Source organism: Myodes glareolus, chromosome 5 (genome assembly GCF_982192425.1).
Source record: "Myodes glareolus chromosome 5, mMyoGla1.1, whole genome shotgun sequence".
Classification (NCBI taxonomy): domain Eukaryota; kingdom Metazoa; phylum Chordata; class Mammalia; order Rodentia; family Cricetidae; genus Myodes; species Myodes glareolus.
In genome coordinates, this window is record NC_142030.1 from 72,525,030 (window position 1) to 72,546,146 (window position 21,117).

The 21,117-nt window shown below is 45.1% G+C and overlaps 1 protein-coding gene and 1 pseudogene across 1 annotated transcript in view; one reads left to right on the forward strand and one right to left on the reverse strand.

Annotated features, from left to right (window-relative positions):
* Positions 1 to 903: 903 nt before the first annotated feature.
* Positions 904 to 1,790, forward strand: LOC125398343 (small glutamine-rich tetratricopeptide repeat-containing protein beta pseudogene; annotated as a pseudogene).
* Positions 1,791 to 13,103: 11,313 nt separating this feature from the next.
* Niban1 (niban apoptosis regulator 1) overlaps positions 13,104 to 21,117 on the reverse strand; it is a 163,794-nt gene continuing 155,780 nt past the window's right edge. The window contains exons 13-14 of the mRNA XM_048431058.3: positions 19,463 to 19,574; positions 13,104 to 17,471 (exon numbers count right to left, since the gene is read on the reverse strand). Of these exons, the coding sequence (XP_048287015.3) occupies positions 16,354 to 17,471; positions 19,463 to 19,574 (1,230 nt within the window). The 3' untranslated portion in view covers positions 13,104 to 16,353. The remainder of the gene's footprint in view (positions 17,472 to 19,462; positions 19,575 to 21,117) is intronic.

Below are 21,117 nucleotides of genomic sequence, written 5' to 3' on the forward strand. Positions count from 1 at the left end.
AAAAAAAAAAAAAAAAAGTAAAAAACAACTCAAGCCAGGTGGTGGTAGTGCATGACTTTAATCCCAGCACTTGGGAGACTGAGGCAGGCGGATCTCAGTGAATCTGAAACCAGCATGGTCTACAAAGTGAGTTCTAGGATAGCTGAACTGCATAAAGAAACCCTGTCTCAAAAAACAAAACGAAAAATTCAACCCAAATACATATGTGTGTGTGTGCATGCGTGTGTATATATATGTATGTATGTATGTATGTATGTATGTATGAATGAATGAATTAGAGACTTCACAATCCAATCAGTTGTCTTTAGACATACCTTGTGGACACACCCAGAGGTGCAATTTACTAATGTCCTATGTATGTCTCAGTTCAAGGAAACTGACAACCAGATTGATGGCCAGATTTCCCCACACCATGTAAAACCCATCACATAGTATGTAGGCTTTTGTGTTGTCTAGTCTTTTATACTCTTCCAGCTTACTCTGAGATTCAGTCTTGTTACTGGCCTGTCAGACGAACTTTCCTTTTTATTTGTTGTGTAGTGTTCCATGACATGGGCGTGCCTCAGCTTTCTTGTCCAGTCTCTAACTCAAGGACATCTAGGGTATTTTTAGCTCTTGAAAGTTACAAAGATGGGCAGCCAGGTGGGCTGAGGCGGCGGTGTAGGAGCTGGGGAAGTTTGGGAGATGTGGCCAGTTCTGGCGGGGGGGGGGGGGGCTAGGTGGTGCCACTTCCCAATGCCTCGGATCTGCAGCCATTGTTCTCCGTCCTCTTGCTTGGAGGTATTTAAGCTTCTAAAATGTCATCAGTCAAGCCTCTACTTTATGCAGTTATTCATTTCTTGCAGGTACAAAGTCAGATGGATGCATATACTTCTGATGAACAAGAAAGTTTGGAAGATATGCTTTAAATAGGTGCAAATCAAAGTTGGACATTTGCTCTAACTCGCCTGGTGAGACGATGCCTTTCCAGGTGGCAATGAGAGGAGCAGTTGCAATTCAGTGCTTGGGGACAGCTTGTAAGATTAGTCCAGAAGATGCACAAGCAGCAGTTTCACAGCCTTTGACAGAAGTGTTCACAAACTCTGTCTGTAAGAATGACATCGTGCCCCTCACAAACTCGGTGCCTGAGGATGTGGGGAAAGCTGATCAGTTGGAAGATGGAAGGCCACAACACATGAAAGAGGAAAAGTACACTACTGCAGTGGATTGTTACACACAGGCGCTAGCACTGGATCCCAACAATGCGGTTTATTACTGCGACAGAGCTGCTGCTCAGAGCAAATTAAGTCACTACACAGACGCAATAAAAGACGGTGAGAAAGCAATAGCAATTGATTCAAAATACAGCAAGGCCTATGGAGGGATGGGGCTGGTCCTCACTGCCATGAATAAGTGTGAAGAGGCAGTTACCAGCTACCAGAAGGCCCTGGATCTCGAGCCTGAAAATGATTCCTACAAGTCAAATGTGAAAATAGCAGAGAGGTGGCTAGTCCTACAGGAACTGGGCTGAGCTTTGACATGGCCAGCGTGATAAATAACCCGGCTTTCATCACCATGGCTGCAAGTTTAATGCAGAACCCTCAGGTTCAACAGCTAATGTTAGGAATGATGACAAATGCCATTGTGGGCCTGCTGCTGGAGCTGGAAGCCTAACGGACCTGCCTAGCCTCATCCAAGTGGGACAGCAGTTTGCTCAGCAGATCCAAAAACAGAATCCTGAACTTAGAGAGCAGCTGAGGAATCACATCCGCAGCAGGTCGCTCAGCAGCAGCACGGAAGAACATTTCTGACTCGATCAGGACCCTCACCCACAGTACAGATAGTTTATGGTCCTGACATGCCCACCTGTAGATAATAGCCAAAAGCCAAGTAACCAAAACCACCCTACACAATGTCTGGAAATAATGGAGGAAAGTCTCCTGTGTAAACCTGAGTGAGTCCATCTGTTTAGAATATAGTTTATCACAAACAGACTTGAACACAATACAAACTCCTTCAGAAACAAACCATCGGTAGCCTTGTTATGTGCTAATACAGCCTTGGGAAAAGGGCCCATCCATTTTAAAATTTTTAATCAGCATGTTTGTATATCAGTCTTAGTACAGAGTATATTTGTTGAATAGTAGGGCTATTTATTGGAAAGTTCTTTAACTGCAGGTTTCCCTAAGCCATGGTTTTGAGAGGGGCAATGACTAAGTGGAGAGACTTCTCATGCTACTTTGGAAGCAATATGCTTGGCAGCACATCAGGAGAGGAGCTTTGGGATGTGCCACCATCAGTAACACATGGCTATTGTGGGTACCAGTACTGTCTGTAGGGTGGCTTGTATTGGGGACAGGGAATCTTTAGAACAGACAAGAAGCAGCGTTTGATGCAGGCGATGTTTTGGAGATACCGGATGCTCAGGTTTTCTGCCTCGATTTTAACTAATCCTGTCTGTAGTTTAGCGTTGATAGCATTCGCATGGTCAGTTAAGTGCATAATGAAACACACTTAGAGCTCCCGGTAATGGTCGGGCCAGTGAACACAACTGCTCTATTCATTGTTGTAGCCTAAGTGTCACGGTTTCATTGGTGAGAAACTTACCTAGGGCACTATCTAGTTACACTTAAAAAAGCCACTGATTTGACACCAAATCATTTCTAAGTGGAATTTAATTATGTGCCCATCCACGATGATTTTATTTTTTACTTCACCATTATTTGATGAGTAACAAAGGCATCTATCGCTGACATTGCTCATCCGTGGAATCCTTGGCTGCAGTTTGGCTCAGTATGACAGTCTTATGCTTAACTTTAATTTTTTGCAATTTAAACATAACAGGAGACTTCCAATATCTTATCATATTTATATACCCGGCATATGGTTAGTAGAAAGAAATGGTATGAAATACTAATGGCATAACTCTAGGTGACTTGTTGGATGAGAAATTCCAGTTTCAGATGGAATTTGCCTATTAACTAAAAAAAAATTGGTTAAACAGGGGCTGTTATGTAATGATTTTATGAGTGATGAGGGAAGAGTGAGAGAGAACGGAATTTAAGATGAGACTAACCTCGGGGCCTTCCCGCTGCTCTTCTCAGTCTGTGCTTTTAGGAGCTCGAGGTTTCAAAACTTTCTTTTGTGGCAGGCAGGGTAGTAGCACGTGCCTTTAATTCCAGCGCTCAGGAGGTAGAGGCAGGTGGATCTCTGTGAGTTCAAGGCCAGCCTGGTTTACAGAGCAAGTTCTAGGACTGGCTTCATAGCTCCTGAGAAAGAGAATCCCTGTCTTGAAAAAAAAAATCAAACTCTTTTTTTTCTTTTCTTTTCTTTTTTTTTTTTGCCTTTTGTGAGACTGCTTTTGTAATTTCACTGTACATCAAGTGGGGGAAATTAATTAATTAAAAATTCTAGTGCAGGGTCATATCATCAAATAAGGTCACCATTTTAAACAGTGCTCCATGCAGTTAGGCCTCAACCTTAGAACAACATAAGGTTGCATAAGGTTGGGGGTCTCTCCTCAGGTAGCCAGCAAGCACCTGGGCAGTCTCACATGGGACAGCCAGGAAACACAGTTCTGGTAGAGAACAGGAGAACTCTGACAGAAGTGGGTTGTGTCGGCTGTCACCCTCAGCATCGAGTGTTCTTCACACAGAGGGAAGTACTTCCTGCTTACATAAAGGTTAGGACTAGAGTCAAAGAAAATTCGAAGTTGACAACTAAAAGCCCAGTCCTCCAGTGCTGAATATGTTAATAATCCTAGAACAGGCTTTCAGTTCAATAAAACTGGTGAATCCTCAACGAGGCAACAGAAAATACAAGTTAACAGTATCAGAGATGGAAGAGAGAGTGCTTGTCTAGGAGGTGAGCACATGGGTTCAGTTCAATCACTGCACTAAAAAGAAAAACACAGGAAAAGAGCAGATACACTAGGAACAGCTCCTCTGGGGTATTAGAAGGAAAACTGGGGGTCGGCAGCATAGGGCAGGTGGTAGTGCTTGCCCAGCAGGAAGCCCTGGGTTGCTCCTTCCTTAGTACTGCATGGAACTGGAAGGGCAGTGTGCACCTGTAATCCCAACACTCGGGAGGTGGAGGAATTCAACACCAGCCTGGGCTGCACAGTGGGCAAGATGTTAGCCTGGGCTACACAGTGGGCATGATGTTAGCCTGGGCTACACAGTGGGCATGATGTTAGCCTGGGCTACACAGTGGGCATGATGTTAGCCTGGGCTACACAGTGGGCATGATGTTAGCCTGGGCTACACAGTGGGCATGATGTTAGCCTGGGCTACACAGTGGGCAAGATGTTAGCCTGGGCTACAAGAGACCCGGTTTCCAAAACAACAAAACAAAGTACCCAGTAGGAAACAACTCAAACAACAACAACAAGAAGGACTATTAGAAAACACTATGACTTGCCCTAGATTTTTGTATTTCACAACTTTGGGAAAGCAGTCCTTGTGAAGAAGATAACCGGAATAGGCCAGCATTCGTTGAGAAATTTCCATACCTTCCAGGACAAACGAAAAACAAACCACAAACCCGGTAGGCTCAGATGATCTCGGTAGTCAACTCTACCCACGACTTCAGAAGAGAATAATATCCGTTCCATATGACTTCCAAAAAACAGAAGAGGAAGAAATAGTTCCCAACTCACTTAACCAGTAATATCCTGGTAGGAACGACCAGTTCTCCTCAGCGGCTGTGGAGCACTGACTCCCTGTGCTAACACCCTTGGCTAAAGGTAGCTCTTCTTGTTACACAAAATAAAGGAGCCGGTGTATCTTCCCTTTCACTTTTTGGTTTGTTTCTACGGGAATGAATATACTACCAGATGTCTCTTCCTACGTCCATGGCGTTTCCTTATTCAGTACATCTTCTACCCTTCAGGTCCATCCATCACGTTGGAATCATCACGCTGCGAGCTATTTCAAGACTTTTTTTTTTTTTTTTTGGAGTGGTCTGATCGTTCTAGCTGTCTTAAAATTCTAAGACACTTCTCCAAGTATTCTTTCCCTTGTCAGGAAAATACACTTGCTAAGAGAAAAAAGATGGCACTGAATACTTATATACATTTGAATTAGGAATGCCTGGCTCCCATGACCCCATTTCATTGGAGTAGCTGAAACTGTTACCGTGCTATGCAAAACTGAACATGCCCTTTGTATGGAAATGGAATTTCATTTACTGTACCAAATCATCAGTCTAGTTTTTATAATAGTTGACACAGATCCTTTATCTTTTATTTAGAGTATGAACAGTATGTACCTATGTTGTTTATATACAGAAGACACTTTGTAATTAAAAGTATGCAGCAGAGAAACTTTTAAATTCTGAATGAATGCAAATATGGTTCAGTTATGAGAGGATGCTTGAAATAATGCTGATATAGACTGACCTGACCAGTCCCTGTCGTCCTATCGGAACCGACTTCTGTTCTAAATGCTTGCATTTTGTTTTGCATAGACATTCATCAATCATGACTAATGTGAGGGTCAAGCCTCCTGAATACGCCTTTCATTTTTGAACCAAATAATTTGCCATGGCAATAAATAATTATGTATTAAAAAAAGAAAGTTACAGAGATGACAATCACAGGCATGTGGAAGTAAGTGTTTATATGAACAAGAATTTTCATCTCTATAAATGTCTAGGGGTGTTATTAGACACCCTAGGTCAGATATCTAGGTCAGATGGTAACAGGACAGTTAACTCTGATAACTGTGTGCCGTTCTCCAAAATGGCTATGAGATTTTGCACCAATGAGGACCAAGAGTCATGGCTGCATCCTCGCTGGTCCTCAGTCTTGTTTTCAGGTTTAGCTATATTACATGTTAAAAATAATATGGATCAGAAGGCAAGCATTGCTCCATGCTACTGTAATCCTAGCACTGAGGAAGCAGAGGCAGGAGGATGAGTTTGAGGGCCAGCCTGAGTCACAAAAGGAAACCCTGTTTTAAAAACCCAAGGGCTGGAGATGTAACTCAGGGAGAGTGCTCACCTAGCATGTGCAAGACCCCAACTTCGGTTAGCACCACGGTGCTAATCCTGGATGGAATCCAGATAGAAGATAAAACTGGATGATTGCATGGGACAGCCAGGGAAGACATGCTCTTTCCTTCCTCTTTGCTTTCCATGTGACATCATCTGCTAGAAAATAGGCAGGGAATAGGGATGAGACAGAAACAAGCAATGAGGTGAATTCAGAGTTGCTCACCTGAGCACCCGCACAAAGGCCATAAAGCCATCAGAAAGGAGCTGGGAGACCTGTCTTGTGTCATGCTTTTCTTTATCCAGAAGCCTTTGGAGTTTTGAAGCCTTTGTGTATGGAAAAGAAATAAAAGCCAGTGGAAACCCCAGAGGCTGGTACCAGTTTGTGCATTCCCTCCACTGAACCTGCTGTCTTTGGAAGAAAAATCCTTTCTCTAAATTCTAGCTCTGTCCTTTGTATTAAATCTGTTCACCTAGGAAGTGATTTGGCTTTGCTCCTAGGTTCCACACCATTCCTTAGCTGCTGCCCTTCCCCTCCTTGAATAAGTACTGCTATCAAAGTAATTCCCTTAGCTGCGGGCCTGCTAATATCAACGTTTTGATACTTCCTGCTGACCTCAGACCCAGGCGTATCTTCTACCACCACCAACACCCCCAGCTCCTGCCTGAGAGTGTGGGACTTGAGGTTACTGTTAACTTGAATAGAAACAACAACAAGCGAATCAAGTGTATGGAAGGCATGAAGCCAGGAGAATAGCTAATATTCCACATGACAGAATTAGGCCAAAGATTTCCATAAGCTAGAACAAAAATGAACTAACACACTGTAACTGAGTAGAATTCTGAGCCACATACATCTCTATGTGTAAGCACCTGATGGGAAGTCAAGAGTTTCTGCTGCTAAAGATGGAAGGGTCATGTAAGTGACAGAAAAACAGATTATACTGCACATGAGTCTGTTGAATGGTGTACTAAATAGTACCATCTCGAAAAACACAATAATTAAAATACTCCTCCTCCCCAACTTTCATATGGTATGATGCCCTTGACCCCAGTTTACTGTATCAATCAGACTGCACATAGCACTTAGAACATGGGCTTTAGTTAGGATTTAACACACCCCAAGGCAGATAAAGAGAAATTAATGTGTCTGTCTCCATGTCTTAATACAATCCAGATGCTGTTCTACCAAGGTAGTAATGACTTTTTAGAATCAACAATGGACAGATTTCCTCCCTTATAAACCCAAGCTGTCCAAAGCACTTGAAACATTGATTGCTTCCTCTTTCAGGTCATGTTTCCTGACTTTTCATCCGTATACTTTAAAAAAAAAAAAGACTTTTATCTTTTTTCTCTCCTTGTTCCACAAATAATGTTACCCAAAGTATCCTAGATCACTTGGCTATAGATTTTCCATCTCCTCCCCAAGAGCTTCAATCACCAAATTCTTATTTCTAGACTGACCTTTTTTGAACTCTTGTACTATTTAATTTATGGAGTGTAAAGTATTTGGTCAATAAACATCCATTAGGAAACAAAGACGGCTCAAAGGACAATAGAAAAATGTCAAAAAGAGATTGACAAAACAAACCTAGTAGAGATTTATTGCATTCTGAAAGCCTTTGTAGATAACACCATGAAAGTCCTTGTTTTGCCTGAATTGCATTCTGGGAAGAATTATTTTCTTGAAAGAGTAGACTCATGCAATCTGAGAGCAGTAATAGAAGGGGGTAGGACTAGAAAGAAAGCTCAAAGCTCAATAAAGTGTTTGCTGCATAAGCATGAGACCTGAGTTCGACTCCTAGAGAACAAAGCCAGGCTTGGCGCAGGTTTGTAATCCCAGCCCTTGGTATCAAAGATCCCTGGGGCTTCCTGGCTGGCCTACCTAGCCGAATGGGCAAGCTCCATGACAATGAGAGACTGTTATGATCTGCAGGCCTGGTCTGTCACCTGTGTACCCTGTCCCTTTAAACGACAAGCCCCGCCCTCTCCCGACCCCTCTTCCCCTGCCCCCAAGCGGATATCCCGCCTCCTCCAGCCTAGGTTCTCTCCGTACTACCCCTACCCCCTTTCTCTTCTCTTCCATAACCCACTAAATAAACTGTACCCACTTTCTCTGCCTGGCAGAGATGTTTATCCATCTCGCACCCCCCTCCCCCGCAGCTCCTTGTGGGACCAGCTGCCCCACCGACCCACTGAGGTCTCTCACCTGCTGCCTCCCACCCACCTGGGACCCACAGAGGCATCAAGCAGCCGTGAGACCCCCCTGCCGCCCCTCAAGGAACTGCGCCTCAGTGTCTTACCTAAACCTTTACAGAGACCATGTCTCAAAAATAGGTTTCTGAGTAACAAAAGTTTGTCTTCTGGTCTCCACACTCACGGGTTTACATGTGCATGTACCTGTACACATAATCACACACACACACACACACACACACACACACACACATGCACACACACACTGGTAGTGGCAGTAGTAGTAAAGAAATGGCAACATGCTAGGTGAGTTCCACTTGTTGAGAAGTAAATAGTGGGCTGACAACAATTTTTTCCTCACTTTCTCAGGAGTCAAAAATGATAACTTTGGAAACATAAATACAAATTTTTATAGTAGTTTTATAGTTTTTTATCATTTTTATCTGGGTTATCTTCCCATAGTGTTTGGAAACAAAAGCTACAGCAAGAAGGAGGAGGAAAGTGAACTTAAGAGGAAGAGGGAATTCTTTGTTCCCTACATTCCTGTGAGGTGGAGGGAGCCAGGTGATGGGGAGCTGAGGTTCCAGGGCAAAGGACTTAGCCCAGGATGCAGAGGCCACTGGAGGAGTTGGGCTGTTTTGAGGAAAACCCAAGGAATTCACTTTTAATTAGGAAAGAGAGGAGGGGAGGGGAGGGGAGGGGAGGGGGGAAGGGGAGGGGGGAAGATCCTTTTAAATCCAGGAGAGAAAGAAAGGAGAGAGGAAGGGAAGGAGGCAGGGGAGAGAAAGGGAGGGGAGTAGAAGAGGGAAAAGGAGTGGGAAGCGAAGAGTTAGGGGTTCAGCCATTTGGAGATGTTGGAAAGCCATAAAGTAAGGTGTGGAATGGGGGGTACAGACCTAATGGACACTGAGGGGCCCATAGGTAGAAGTTAGGGCTGTGGCTGGTTCGAGAGGCGAAGGAGAGAACATTTTTGCCCTCCAACTCTAGTTGTCTGGAAACAGAATGTGCTCCTGGGGAGAGTGTATTTCCCATCCCTGGCAGGTGACCACATAGCAGGAAAGCCTTCTAAAGGAAATGCAGACACGATGTGCGAGTCCACAGGATGAACCCATGCCTGTGAGTGTGTGGCCCACTGCTTGTCACTAGGCCTCTATAGAACACTCTCCTTGAAAAGCTGTCTCCCTATGGTTACGAGTCAAAGCACACAGGACATCATCAAAATTTCCTTGGTAGTACAGACTTAAAATGCCAAAGCCAACGTTGTCAGCAGTAACAGCTGAGAGAAATGTACAGACCGGAAGCTTGAAGGTGTTAGGAGCAGCCTGAGTCTTGCTACCTCCTTGTGGAAAGGAAAGAACATTCCTGGTTCTATAACATGTTCAACATGTGGAATTAGGGCTAGGTATGTAGTTCCATGGTGGGGTGTTGGCCTAGCATACACAAGGACCTAGCACCACAAAAAAAGTGGAATTGCATGAGGTTTAAAACCAAGTTGTAGACAGTGAGGGAAGGCAGCATCTGCCTGAGAGCTTTAAAGACCTGGGGCTCCCACTGATGGGGGAAGGGGAAGGGCAATGAATGAAGGATCTGGGGCTCACACTGATGGGCAAGGGGAAGGGCAGTGGATGAAGGATCTGGGGCTCACACTGATGGGCAAGGGGAAGGGCATGGATATTTGCAGATCAGTGACTAGGATTACAAAGAATAAAAATGAGGCCCTGCAAGCTAAACGTTGTAAGATCTATGTTTTGTGGCAGGAAACTGAGTTTCCTACTAACTTTCGGGTACAAGGAAGTTACTTTAATTTAGAGCAGTGCTTCTCAAGCTGATATGAGACCCTTTGGGGGTTGCAAGCCAGATATCCTGCATATCAGATATTTAAATTACAATTCATAACGGTGACAAAATTAGTTATGAAGTAGCAAGGAAATAATCTTATGGTTGGGGCTCACCACAACATGAGGAACTGCATTAAGGGGTTCCCCCCCTTAATTAGAAAGGCTGAGAACACTGCTCTAGAGAGAGGAAAGGAGCTCTCTTTAAAAGTGGGTCCAACTGGGCTAATAGCTGTCTCTAACTCCAGTTCTGGGAATCCAGAACCCTCTCATGGCCTCCATATGCACCAGGCATGCATACAGCGCACATATGTACATGCAAGCAAAATACCCACACACACTAAAAAATAAAAAGAAATACATCTTTATAATACCTTAAACCTTAATCAAGCAAAGTATTTTTATTTTTATTACTTATTAATTTTAAAAATGTTTTTGTATAGACAGGGTTTCATGTGCCTCAAGCTGGTGTAGACCTCTATATGTGGCTAAGGATGACCTTGAACTTTTGACCCTCCTGTCTCCATTTACCAGGTGCTGGGATTACAAGCATAAACCACCATGACCAATTGGTTTTTTCTTTTTAATTCTTTTCATTTAAGATGGGAGGTCTCACTATGTTGCTTTGTTCTCCAACTCCTGAGCTTGGACAGTCTCTCTGTGTCAGCTTCCAAATATCTGGGGCGCCACCATGCTTCACGCAAAAATCTCACTTGCATCTTTCTTATGGGATTTAAGAAGCAGTGCTAACAAACTCCCTTCCCACAGAGTGGGACCCAGCTGAGTCTGCAGAAGGTCTAGAGAAACATCTGTGAAAGATGCCAGCCTCCTAGAAAAAGCTTAGGTAATGGTTGGGTTAGAGAATCCTGGGAAGATTTTTCCCTCTAAGTCTCTGCAGAGCAGGGACTGCATCTTCTTCTCTTGCCCAACCCAAGAGGAGAGCTGGCCTGACGGCAATGCTGTCCGTGGTCGCCTGCTCGTGATGTGTACTCCAGATTGCCCTGCAAGGGACTTTTTTTTTTTATTTGTTTATAAAAATTTCCACTTCCTCCCCTCCTTCCCATACCCTCCCATTGCCCCCACTCCCTCTCTTCCCCCCACCTCCTCCCTCTCCAGTCCAAAGAGCAGTCAGGGTTTCCTACCCTGTGGGAAGTTCAAGTTCCTCCGCCCCTCCCTCCAGGCCTAGGAAGGTGAGCATCCAAACAGACTAGGATCCCAAACAGCCAGGACATGCAGACGAAACAAGACCCAGTGCCATTGTCAATGGCTTCTCAGTCAGCCCCCATGTCAGCCACATTCAGAGAATCCAGTTTGATCACATGCTCGTTCAGTCCCAGTCCAGCTGGCCTTGGTGAGCTTTCATTCGATCAGTCCTGCAAGGGACTTCTTAACCTTTTTGGATACTTTACACCAAAGAGACCTTAGGAAAATCTAGTGGTGGCTGTCTACTATCCTGAAAACTGGGCTTATAGTCCTTAGTGTGATTTTTTTTAATGGCGTGGTTTTTCAGCACTCTCCCAGAGACGAGAGTATGCAAAGCACATAGTCAAGATTCATTATTACAGCAGATGTATCTCAGAAAGCTGAGGATGCATGAGTAGTTGTAGCATCCCAGGCCCTGTGCTGAAGGAACAGTATTCACCCTATCTGCTCTTGTCTCTGACTGGGATGGAGGGTGTCTATCAATTTATTAATTTGACACGTATCAAGCATTTTGTTGTGTGCAAGGATGCTGCTCCACTAGAGACACAAGAATTAAATATTGAAGGGTCCCTTCCCCAAAGGCATCGAGAAAGTAGATGGCCACAGTGGAGTGAAACAGGATAACCAAAGGTGGGCCAGTAAATTAGGGTCAAAGTTCATCTGCTGGGTGCTGTGGGAACAGAGCGCAGGGTATAATCTGACTGGTCCTGATTCTTCCAGGGAGGGAAAAAGGGGAACTGGTCAGCTGGAGGAAGGAGAATCAACTGCTTTTGATAGGTGAAGAATGTGGCAAGGATTCTGAGCTGTTGACGCAGAGGCAGATCCAAGGGAGTGCTCCCAAGACTTCCTTGTGTCCTCCCTAGGTCACCACAGCCAATAACCATGTCATCTAAGAAGGACCTGGGAGCAGAGTTTTAAGTCAAACACTCCCACCCCTCAACTCCCATCTAACTAGTGTCTACATTTAAAAAAAAAAAAAAACAAACAAACAGAAAAAAAAAAAAAAACCCTGGAGAGGTCATACTAAACGACTTTTACAACCGGAAGCTTGATAGGCAAGCGGAGGGAGGGAGGAAGTGTCAACCATTTCAAGTGCCTCCCATCCCTACTGGACTTGATGCCGCTACTGTAGATTGATGTCATTAGTGGAAACTAACGTGAGCTCTAGGTTCTCCCTGGCTAGCTCCATCCTGAGAATTTGAGTTTGGCGATGACGAGGGTCCTGCCCGCTGCAGCCACTACTAGTTCCCTACCATTCGCTTCAGCGTCGGCCTCGAAGAGACGCAGTGACTGTTCTGTGGATGAGCAGAGAGATGAGCAACCGTAAACGTTGGTAAGTAAACACGGCCTCATTTGTAGTTACAGAAGAAGAAATGGTTTACTCCGTCTCGCCCACTGAAAATATACTTAAGTTTGAACAGCTGTTCAACTACCTCAAGAGTTGTTGCCATTGCTGGGTTGTGGATGCCATCCAATGCCCCGAAAAATAAGCTTGTGTGCTATCAGAGCAGAATTTCAGTGGACGTTACATGGTGCCCAGCAGATTTCTCCCTGACAATAGAGAAGTTAGTCTCTGAAGCCAGCAAAGGTGACTCGCCTTTCCATTTCTTTTCGTTTGCTTGGTTTTCAAGACAAGGTTTCTCTGTGTAACAGCAGTAGCTGTCCTGAACTCGCTCTGTAGACCAGGCTGGCCTCAAACTCACAGACATCCTCCTGCCTCTGCCCCTGTCCCCACTCCCAAGTGCTGGGACTAAAGACTTGCACTACCACCTGGCTTTTTTTTTTTTTTTTTGGTTTTCGCCTTTTCATTTCTAAGAACCGTTTCTTGCAGCTCCAGTATGGCTTTTGCTTAAAAGACAAAGCCAGCCCCATCCCAAATAAAAGGCATCTGGACAGCCCTTCAGGGATGAATGTTTTATTGGAATATAGGCACTTGGCAGAGTAAATACATGGTTACAAAGTGTTTTCAGTTTACTGGATTTATATAATGAATGCAAAAATAAAACCACAGTGTAGAATTCTTTTTCATCAAGTCCCAGACTTGAGAAAGCAAATCCTTGGTCGTGTGTATTCATGATAAAGAAGGCTCGTGGCACCGGCATTTCTCACATGGTGAAGCTAGTATGGTTTAAGACTCTGAGTCAATAATGTCATTCCTTCTGCCATACTGAAACAATTAAGGACTACTTAGCGCGTATCACATAACTTTTACCCCCAACCTTGGGTTACAGTAGTACCTCCAGCCTGCTAGGCCAGCACTCTATCTGAAACCATAACCTCAGGTCACACTTCACAAAAATAACAAGTTAAAATCCCTTTTGTCTGGGAGGAGTGTGAAATCCTCTGAAGTCATTGGCTTTAACCTGAGGAGTTAACACAGGCAAACATGAGGTCTGTTTGCCTCATAAAATCTACAGAGGATCAAACCTGATGACCTGCTATTCTTCACACTCAACCTCTTTGAAAACGACAACCAGAAAGTATGTGTGTTTGTGTGCATGCGTGTGTGCGTGTGGTTAATGCATAATTCCATATACTGTGCCAAGTCACACAGGACAAAATGACAAGTTTTTTTTTTTCAAGGAAAATCTTCTTTGTGAAAGGTCAGTAGGCAGCATAACTGGTTTAAACTGGAGTCTTGGCCAAGGACCAGGAGTCCGTAACAAGTTTGCCCAAAGCAGAGATTGCCCGTTCAGATCACCAGCACCTTGCCCCCCATGGAGGCACCAGGACACACTCTAATATCAAAGCAAGACAAGCTTTCGACATGCCACTACCCACACAGACTACTCGGATACACTGCAGGATCCACACCTATCTCCCAATGGACAGCTGCCTTGCCTTTCTTGGAGAACTCGGTGGTGTGAAACATGTACCGAAGGGTTCTTGGTGTTTTCTACGATGCCTTGCCCCTTAGTGCCTACTCCTCTCTGGCCTTCCTGATGGGCACCAGCTCTCATTCAGTGGCATGAACTCTCGATTACACTTAGTTTCTCATGGGGTGAGCAAAGGTGGGGAAGACAAGAGGTTCTGGAGTGGGGCTGGCATGAGCTGGGACTCCGTGATAGCCAGGGCTCCCCGAGAAAGAAGGGTAATGTTTGTGCGGTTAGACATTGTTTTCTTGGTCATCTGCCTTGCTGGGCAGTGCCGTCAGCCATTTGGCCATCTTCCCTTTTAGCATTGGACTTTATTTGTGGGAAGATTCAACAAGGTCAGAAAGTTAATGAAAAACCTCTCCCTGTCTAAAAGCAAGCCCCAAACAGCCCTGCACAGGGCTGTGGCAGGTGTTCAGTTCCCACGTTTCCGGAGCAGTGTGAAACCCGTCAGCCCTTGTGCTAGGCCCTGGGATGTTAGCTACTTGGCATGCAGGAGGCCATCATTCAAGGCTGTGGGTTTCCAGTAGAAAGAACAAATGATGACTAATCCCTAGTCTCGGTCCTTGAAGAAAGGAGGCTGCAGAAAAGACAGGAAGTAAACACAATTTCAGTCCAGCATGCCGAAGGCCAGGTAGAAGGTAAACAGGGACCACGGGAGATTGGCCGTAGCTTCCTTCCTTAATGATGAGCTACCTCATGGACACCGAGTACAGACATTCTAGGAGAAGGTGAAATGATTCAATATGAGACCACACTGAGGTGATTGATTATTACTCATCCTTTATGACTTGGGAATCCCAGAAATGCTTTGTGGAAGAGGTTGGGGGAAGGGGGGTCAGTAGCTAAATTGCTGCTCGAATGGCTGAAGTGTGGGATGACGTCTCGGAAGGAGATGCTCGATGGCCGTGACTGGAAGCAAACTCCAAAGACCAAGGGTGAGGCGCTGATGCTAACACATGAAAGGGGCTTCCAGCCTGCTACCTGGGGCTGCAGCTTTCAGGGAACCAGCTGAGAATTTTCTGAGACACAGCAGGATATACCCCATGGCAGCTGAGTCCATTCATCTCTTATACCATCAGTTCCAGGCTGTACTCTACTTTAAAGGAGAATTCTTTTCTGTTTCCTTCAGAAAGAACAGTGGTCTTTCCATTACGGTATGCCCAGGCTTGGTACCTGATAGGGTATCTAAGAAATTCATTTGCTGAACGTTCAAGCAATGTCTACCTTTGGTGATGTCTTTGGCAATGACATAAACTCGAATGATTTCATTCATTCCTTTGTCCATTCCTGCATTCACTTGTTCCCTGCTGAAAATAAACCAGGACTATATAAATGGAAAGAATGAAGACTCTCCTGGCTTGAAACTTAAAGATTGGAAAAAAAAATATTCTTTTTTCTAGACTGAATTCTCATGAGCCCTTTAATTTATAGGAAGCGAAACACCTAATCTTTTGTTTATTACTCTGCCTAACAGCTAACACCAGCTGCTCAAATAATGTCTGTGGAATTGGTAGGTTTTGAGCTAGAGAATTTAGCCAAGCACTTTGTACAACCTAAGGCTGATTTGTGCCGGTGAAATTTATTGCCCCATCTGAATTTCCTTAAAAGCTGATTAATTCATATAAGTCAACAAAATTAACCAACAAGGAATTGATGGCAGGATTAGGAACAGGGCTTCTTGATAGTTCCGCAGACCTTGGAATTTTGCTCTGCGTCGCCTGAGATCTACCAGCCATGGCTGACCCTGGGCTTTTTCATAGGACAGGGGTGGCTGGGTTCACGACCTCCTCTGTCTTGTGGCTTGGTAAGGGACAAATGCCACTTTAAGAGGCAGTGAGGCTGACAGAGCAGGTGGCAAAGCTGGAGTCAGGGTAGACCTTTGCACTCTCGCTGAAAATACCTCAAAGTGCGGTCCCAAATTTGTGCCACATTTCAGTGAAGAGAATATTGAGGTACCAGGTCCTGCTTTTTTAGTCTCTGCTGCAGCACTGCTTCTTCTCTGGAGCCCCTTTAACTGCGCTTCACCCCAATACTCCAATTCTCTCATCATTTCTACTAAGATGCTAAAGCAATCATTTACAGGGAACAGTTCAGCTCCCCAGAGTTGGCCCCAGTGTTCACACCCTGTTTACATTTCCTCTAGATTTATCATTCGAATTAAGGAAATAGTCATGATTTTTAGCAATCCACATGCAATCCCCTATGGATGGATACCTGTAACTAAAACCCTCTGACTGGCAGTTTTAAAAGGACACCTACAGTCAAGTTGTTTCCTAGCACTCCTCTGAGGGCTGCTCTGGGGAGCTCACATCGTAATTATGCACATCTGGGCTGCCGGTGCCTGGAGCATCCTCTACCACCCATTGGCAGCTATGCACCTGGGCAGCACTGGCTTGTTCTGTATCCACAGCAGGGGCGGGGCTAGCATTCCCTCCCAGCACTTCTTGATCCCCAGAGACCTCATTCCTCTCCACAGAACAGACAGGATTAGAACTTAACACGGCATCTTCTTGCAGCGTGACTGCCGCGGCATGCACAGCCTCGCCTCCTGCATGGGTGGTCTCCTGCGTGGAAACCATGGCTGGTGGCACCTTCTCAGCGGGCTCTGGAGCCTCAGGTGGCTCCCCTAAGGGACCCAGACAACTGGTGTCCTCAGGGAGCTCCCCATCAATGGCCTGAGAGGTAGGGATGCTGGCCTCTGGCAATGTCCCCAAGTCTATCCCAGGAACTTCAGCTTCCAAAGGAGTAGGATGGGCTCCCTTCTCTCTGACTTCACTTTCTTCACGGTTGTCCTGCTGGATGGCAGCTGTCTGACTGGCCGTTGGGTAGATCGCATCTTCTTCTTTTTCATTTTCTGGGGGAATGGGTGTCCCCTCGTGCGTATCGTTTTCCATCACCGGGGCAGACTCCACGGACACTGTCACAGTCAACAACTCTTTCAGCTCCTTCAAGGACCCTGGAGAGGTGATGGACTCTGGCTTTTCACAGGTTGGCTCTTCATCTCTAAGGGTCTCCCCACCTTCGGCCTCCGGCACGTGTGAGCTGAGGGGTCCTGCTGCATCCTCTGCAGTGAGAGCACTCCCAGAGCTCTCCACACTGGACACAGTCACCTGCCCATCCCCACCTGAAGGAGGACTGGACTCAGGGACGGGAGTACTTTCTTCTCCAGCCAGTGAGTCAGGCACCGCAGGCTGCTGCTTGTCCTCTGGCTCCTGGAACACTTCATTGTCTGGAGCTGCTGGGGGAATGGCAGACACTCTTCTGGCTGGACTGGCCTGGTTTGACCCCATGGAGGTTTTGAGATCTGTCAGGCTAGATACACTTTCACTGGGCAAGGCCATGTTGTCTTCAAATAAATTGTGTTTCTTCAAGATAGCCGCCTCTGTTATCACTGGGAGAGACCAGAAAGCAAGACATGACATTAACACTCTACCAAGCTAACCCGGATGTTCTGATTTTGCCCGAAAGTCAATCATTCCTGCCAGCTCCTCTGACTCTCCAAATTCTCAGCTTCAAGACCCAGCTTAGGACAAACCTGTAGTAATGTTTTGTTTGTGTTTTAACAAATAAAGCTTGCCTGAAGATCAGAGTGCAGAGCTAAGCCTCAGAGGCCAGGCAGTGGTGGCACACATCTTTAATCCCCGTGTTTGGGAACCACATACCGATAATCTCAGCACTAGGGAGGTAGAGACAAGAGCAATATGGCTGGGTGGAGAGAGGAATATAAAGGGGAAGAGACAGGAACTCACTGGAGTGTGGAATCTGAGGTTTGATGGAGACACAGTGCATGCAGTCTAGGCAGTCTCCGGTGTGAGCATTGGCAGAGGTAAAAGGTCTCTCTAGAGGCTGGCTGCTCTTGCTTCTCTGATCTCCCAGCTTTCAACCCTTAATAGCTGACTCTGGGTTTCTATTAAGAACAATTAGAATTTGTGCTACACCAGCCTCTTCCAGGTAGCCTTTCCTGATGATCAAAACCTGCAAACTTCCCAGATTCCAAATCTCAGTAACATTCATTCTCAAATTTCTTCAATCAAGAAATTTGATTAGGAACCCTTGCTAGGTACCTAATCTGAGGTCAGCATTAATCCAGGAGAATAAAACAAAGCCTTGGGTTTCTAAGGGCTCAAAGTATATAAACATATATATATATATATATATATATATATATATATGAATACATATACATCGCTGTCACCAAATGCTAAGATGGGTGGTTAGTTTGGAACTCCACTATGACAGGGGCAGACTTTCCACTTCCTTGTTTTGTCTGACAGCCTGGTCCTGATTCTACAGTGTGTATTCAGTGCTAAGTGTACACTGGGAGAGCCTGTTTGGCCTGGCGTGTTTAAGATAAGCATCTATATGCACCTCTCTCAGTCTCAAAGGCATGGAGGGGAACCAAGAAAGGAACAACAGTAACAATAGAGTCTGACCATTTGCCCACAGACCTCTGTGCAGGGTCGTAGTGTCCACCAATGGCACCTCGAAGAGGGTGTCGCTCGTGGCAGAGACAGAATGGCTAAGGGCAGTGAGCACGTTTTTCAGCAGCTGGCATTAGTGCCCGCTCTGACAGATGGCATCTCATAGCAGTTTTCAGGCAGAGGGAGACTGTGGAGGAGATGAATCTCCTTCCAGCTTACTTAGTCATGTCTGCGGCAAGCTGCTCATGACCTTTGTGTAAATGCCATGTCAATACCTTTGCCTTCCTCATCTGGGACCCCTTACAATTAGCTACTGTGACTTGAGGCTTGTGCTAGCCCAGTTCTTCTTGTCGGAGGAGGTGTTTTAGTAATGAACACTAAATAAGTTTCGCTCCCACAGACAGATGGCAGTCTCCTCCGAAGTATTTTCAACGTATAGCTATTTACAATGTAATCCTAGACCGGGCCCCATTACCCAGCACAGCAAATGCCAGCCTCCTAAAGAGGTTCTCCGCGTGCCAAGCCATTGTCCTGTGTCTCCGGCTGAGCGGAGGGGAGGAATGTGCTGAGAGAGCAATTATTGGGCCCTGATGCTGGAGCCACCTCTGCTCATCTGTGAAAGCCTTTTGCTGTTCTGACACAGAGTGGCAAAGACAGATCAGGATGGACCCTCAGTTCAGTCCTACTAAACCTTTATTTCTTTCCTCTTCAGTGATAAAGTCTTAACTCTCATCCTGCAGAATTCATGCTTGCATTGAAAGGGGACTGTCATGGGTACATGGTGCACACCTCGTGGATGCACAGCTGAGGCTGGTTCTTCCTTCCTGCCTGTCCTTGCTGTCCTCCTGTGCATCAGACTCAGTTGCAGCTCTTCCTCATTCTCACCTTACAACCTCCCTGAGTTATTTCAGGAGTGTTCCCCATTGAGCATCCCCTCCAGGGCAGGGCAAGTCATCCTTACCTTTCAGGGTTTCGTCAAGGAGGATCTGATACAAAATCTCTTCATAGACGTTCTCAACATGGATCATGTTGGTGTGATCTGCGAAGATGAACTGCTCGTATTTCTGAAGCTCCTGGAGAGAGAGGTAAAAAGATGAAGAGGAAAAGATATTAACACTGGAGAAGCACAACGTCAAGTCACAGTGAAATTCCATCTCACGCTATCAGAATGGGTAAAAAAAAAAAAAGTCAAATGCTGGTGAGGGTGTGCAGAAAAGGGGAACCTCACACATGGCTGGTAGGTCTGGGAGCTCAGTCAATGAAGCATTATTTACATTAGTATGAACTTCCTGAGAAAACTAAAATTAGAACTACCGTGTAATCCAGCTACCACTCCAAGATATAGAACCAACCTACATGCCCATCAACACATGAATGAATAAAGAAAATTGATGTGGGATTCCCCTCTGTATGCTGTAAGTATGTTTTAATACCATTGGTTAATAAAGAAGCTGCTTCTGCCTATGGCAGGGCAGATTAAAGTCAGGCAGGAAATCTGAACAGAAATATAGAGAAAGAGTAGGCAGAGTCAGGGAGAAACCATGTAGCTGCCCAAGAAGCAAGAGGTAACAAGCCACGAGTCTTGTGGTAAAATATAAAATAATAGAAATGGGTTAATTTAAGACATAAGAGCCTGAGTCTTTGGCCAAACAGTGTTGTAATTAATATAGTTTGTATGTGATTATTTGGGTCTGGGTAGCTGGGAAACTAAAGTGCAGTCTCCATCTACAAAACGGTGTCCATCATCTGGGGCAAGGATCCATAGAAGACGTAAAAAATCTAAAAGAAAAAAAAAAAAGAGGGCTTCTAGGCCCCACAAAAACAGGAGCCAAGCACAGTTTCTTGGTAGCAGCATTCCCCTCACCCCCAGATTAGCTCTGTTTGCTAGCTACAAGCAGAGGTGCAGCTTCTTCTTTAAGAGACAGCTTCCTGGTTCATACTGGCAACATGACTGGCTCTGGCTCTTTCAGGAGGTCCCACTACAGAGCATTTAAATGGGGCTTGTGAGCAGAGTGCTACAAGTTGCTTAATGGTGACTGTGAGCTGTGTCCCTGGAGCTGGGACAGTGAGCATGACCTCCACCATGTTGGACAGGGCAGAGCCAACAGGCAAAGCATTAGTCTGAGCCACGACTGCTTAGCATTAAAAAAAAAAACACAACAAACAATTCTCCTGGTCAGAAAGAACTACAGATAAATAATATGACAGAGTCAGACAAAAAAAAAAACAACTCTGAATGGGTCACAGTGTTGGATAAATGTACATGGGCTTATGAGAAAGAAGAAAGAGTACAAAAAGTCATAGATTGAATGAGTAAAGATAAAAATAATTATTAAAAGGTAATAGAGTAAAAAAAAAAGTAAGCCACAGAAAGATGGAATATACACAGAGAGTCTGGACTGTGCATTTTATTGTTACTTTGGAGAAGAGGTTCTGCTTGTTTTCACAGAAGATGGGAACCTATGGATTCCTTCCAGAATAGTGTGGTTTGATGGAACAAGAACTCTCTAAAAGGTCTTCATGAAACCTAAAAATACTTTGCCCAACAAACAGCAGGAAGCAGTTTGGAGAAAACAATGCATAGATTCCCTAAATGATTGTCTCTAAATATTTGTT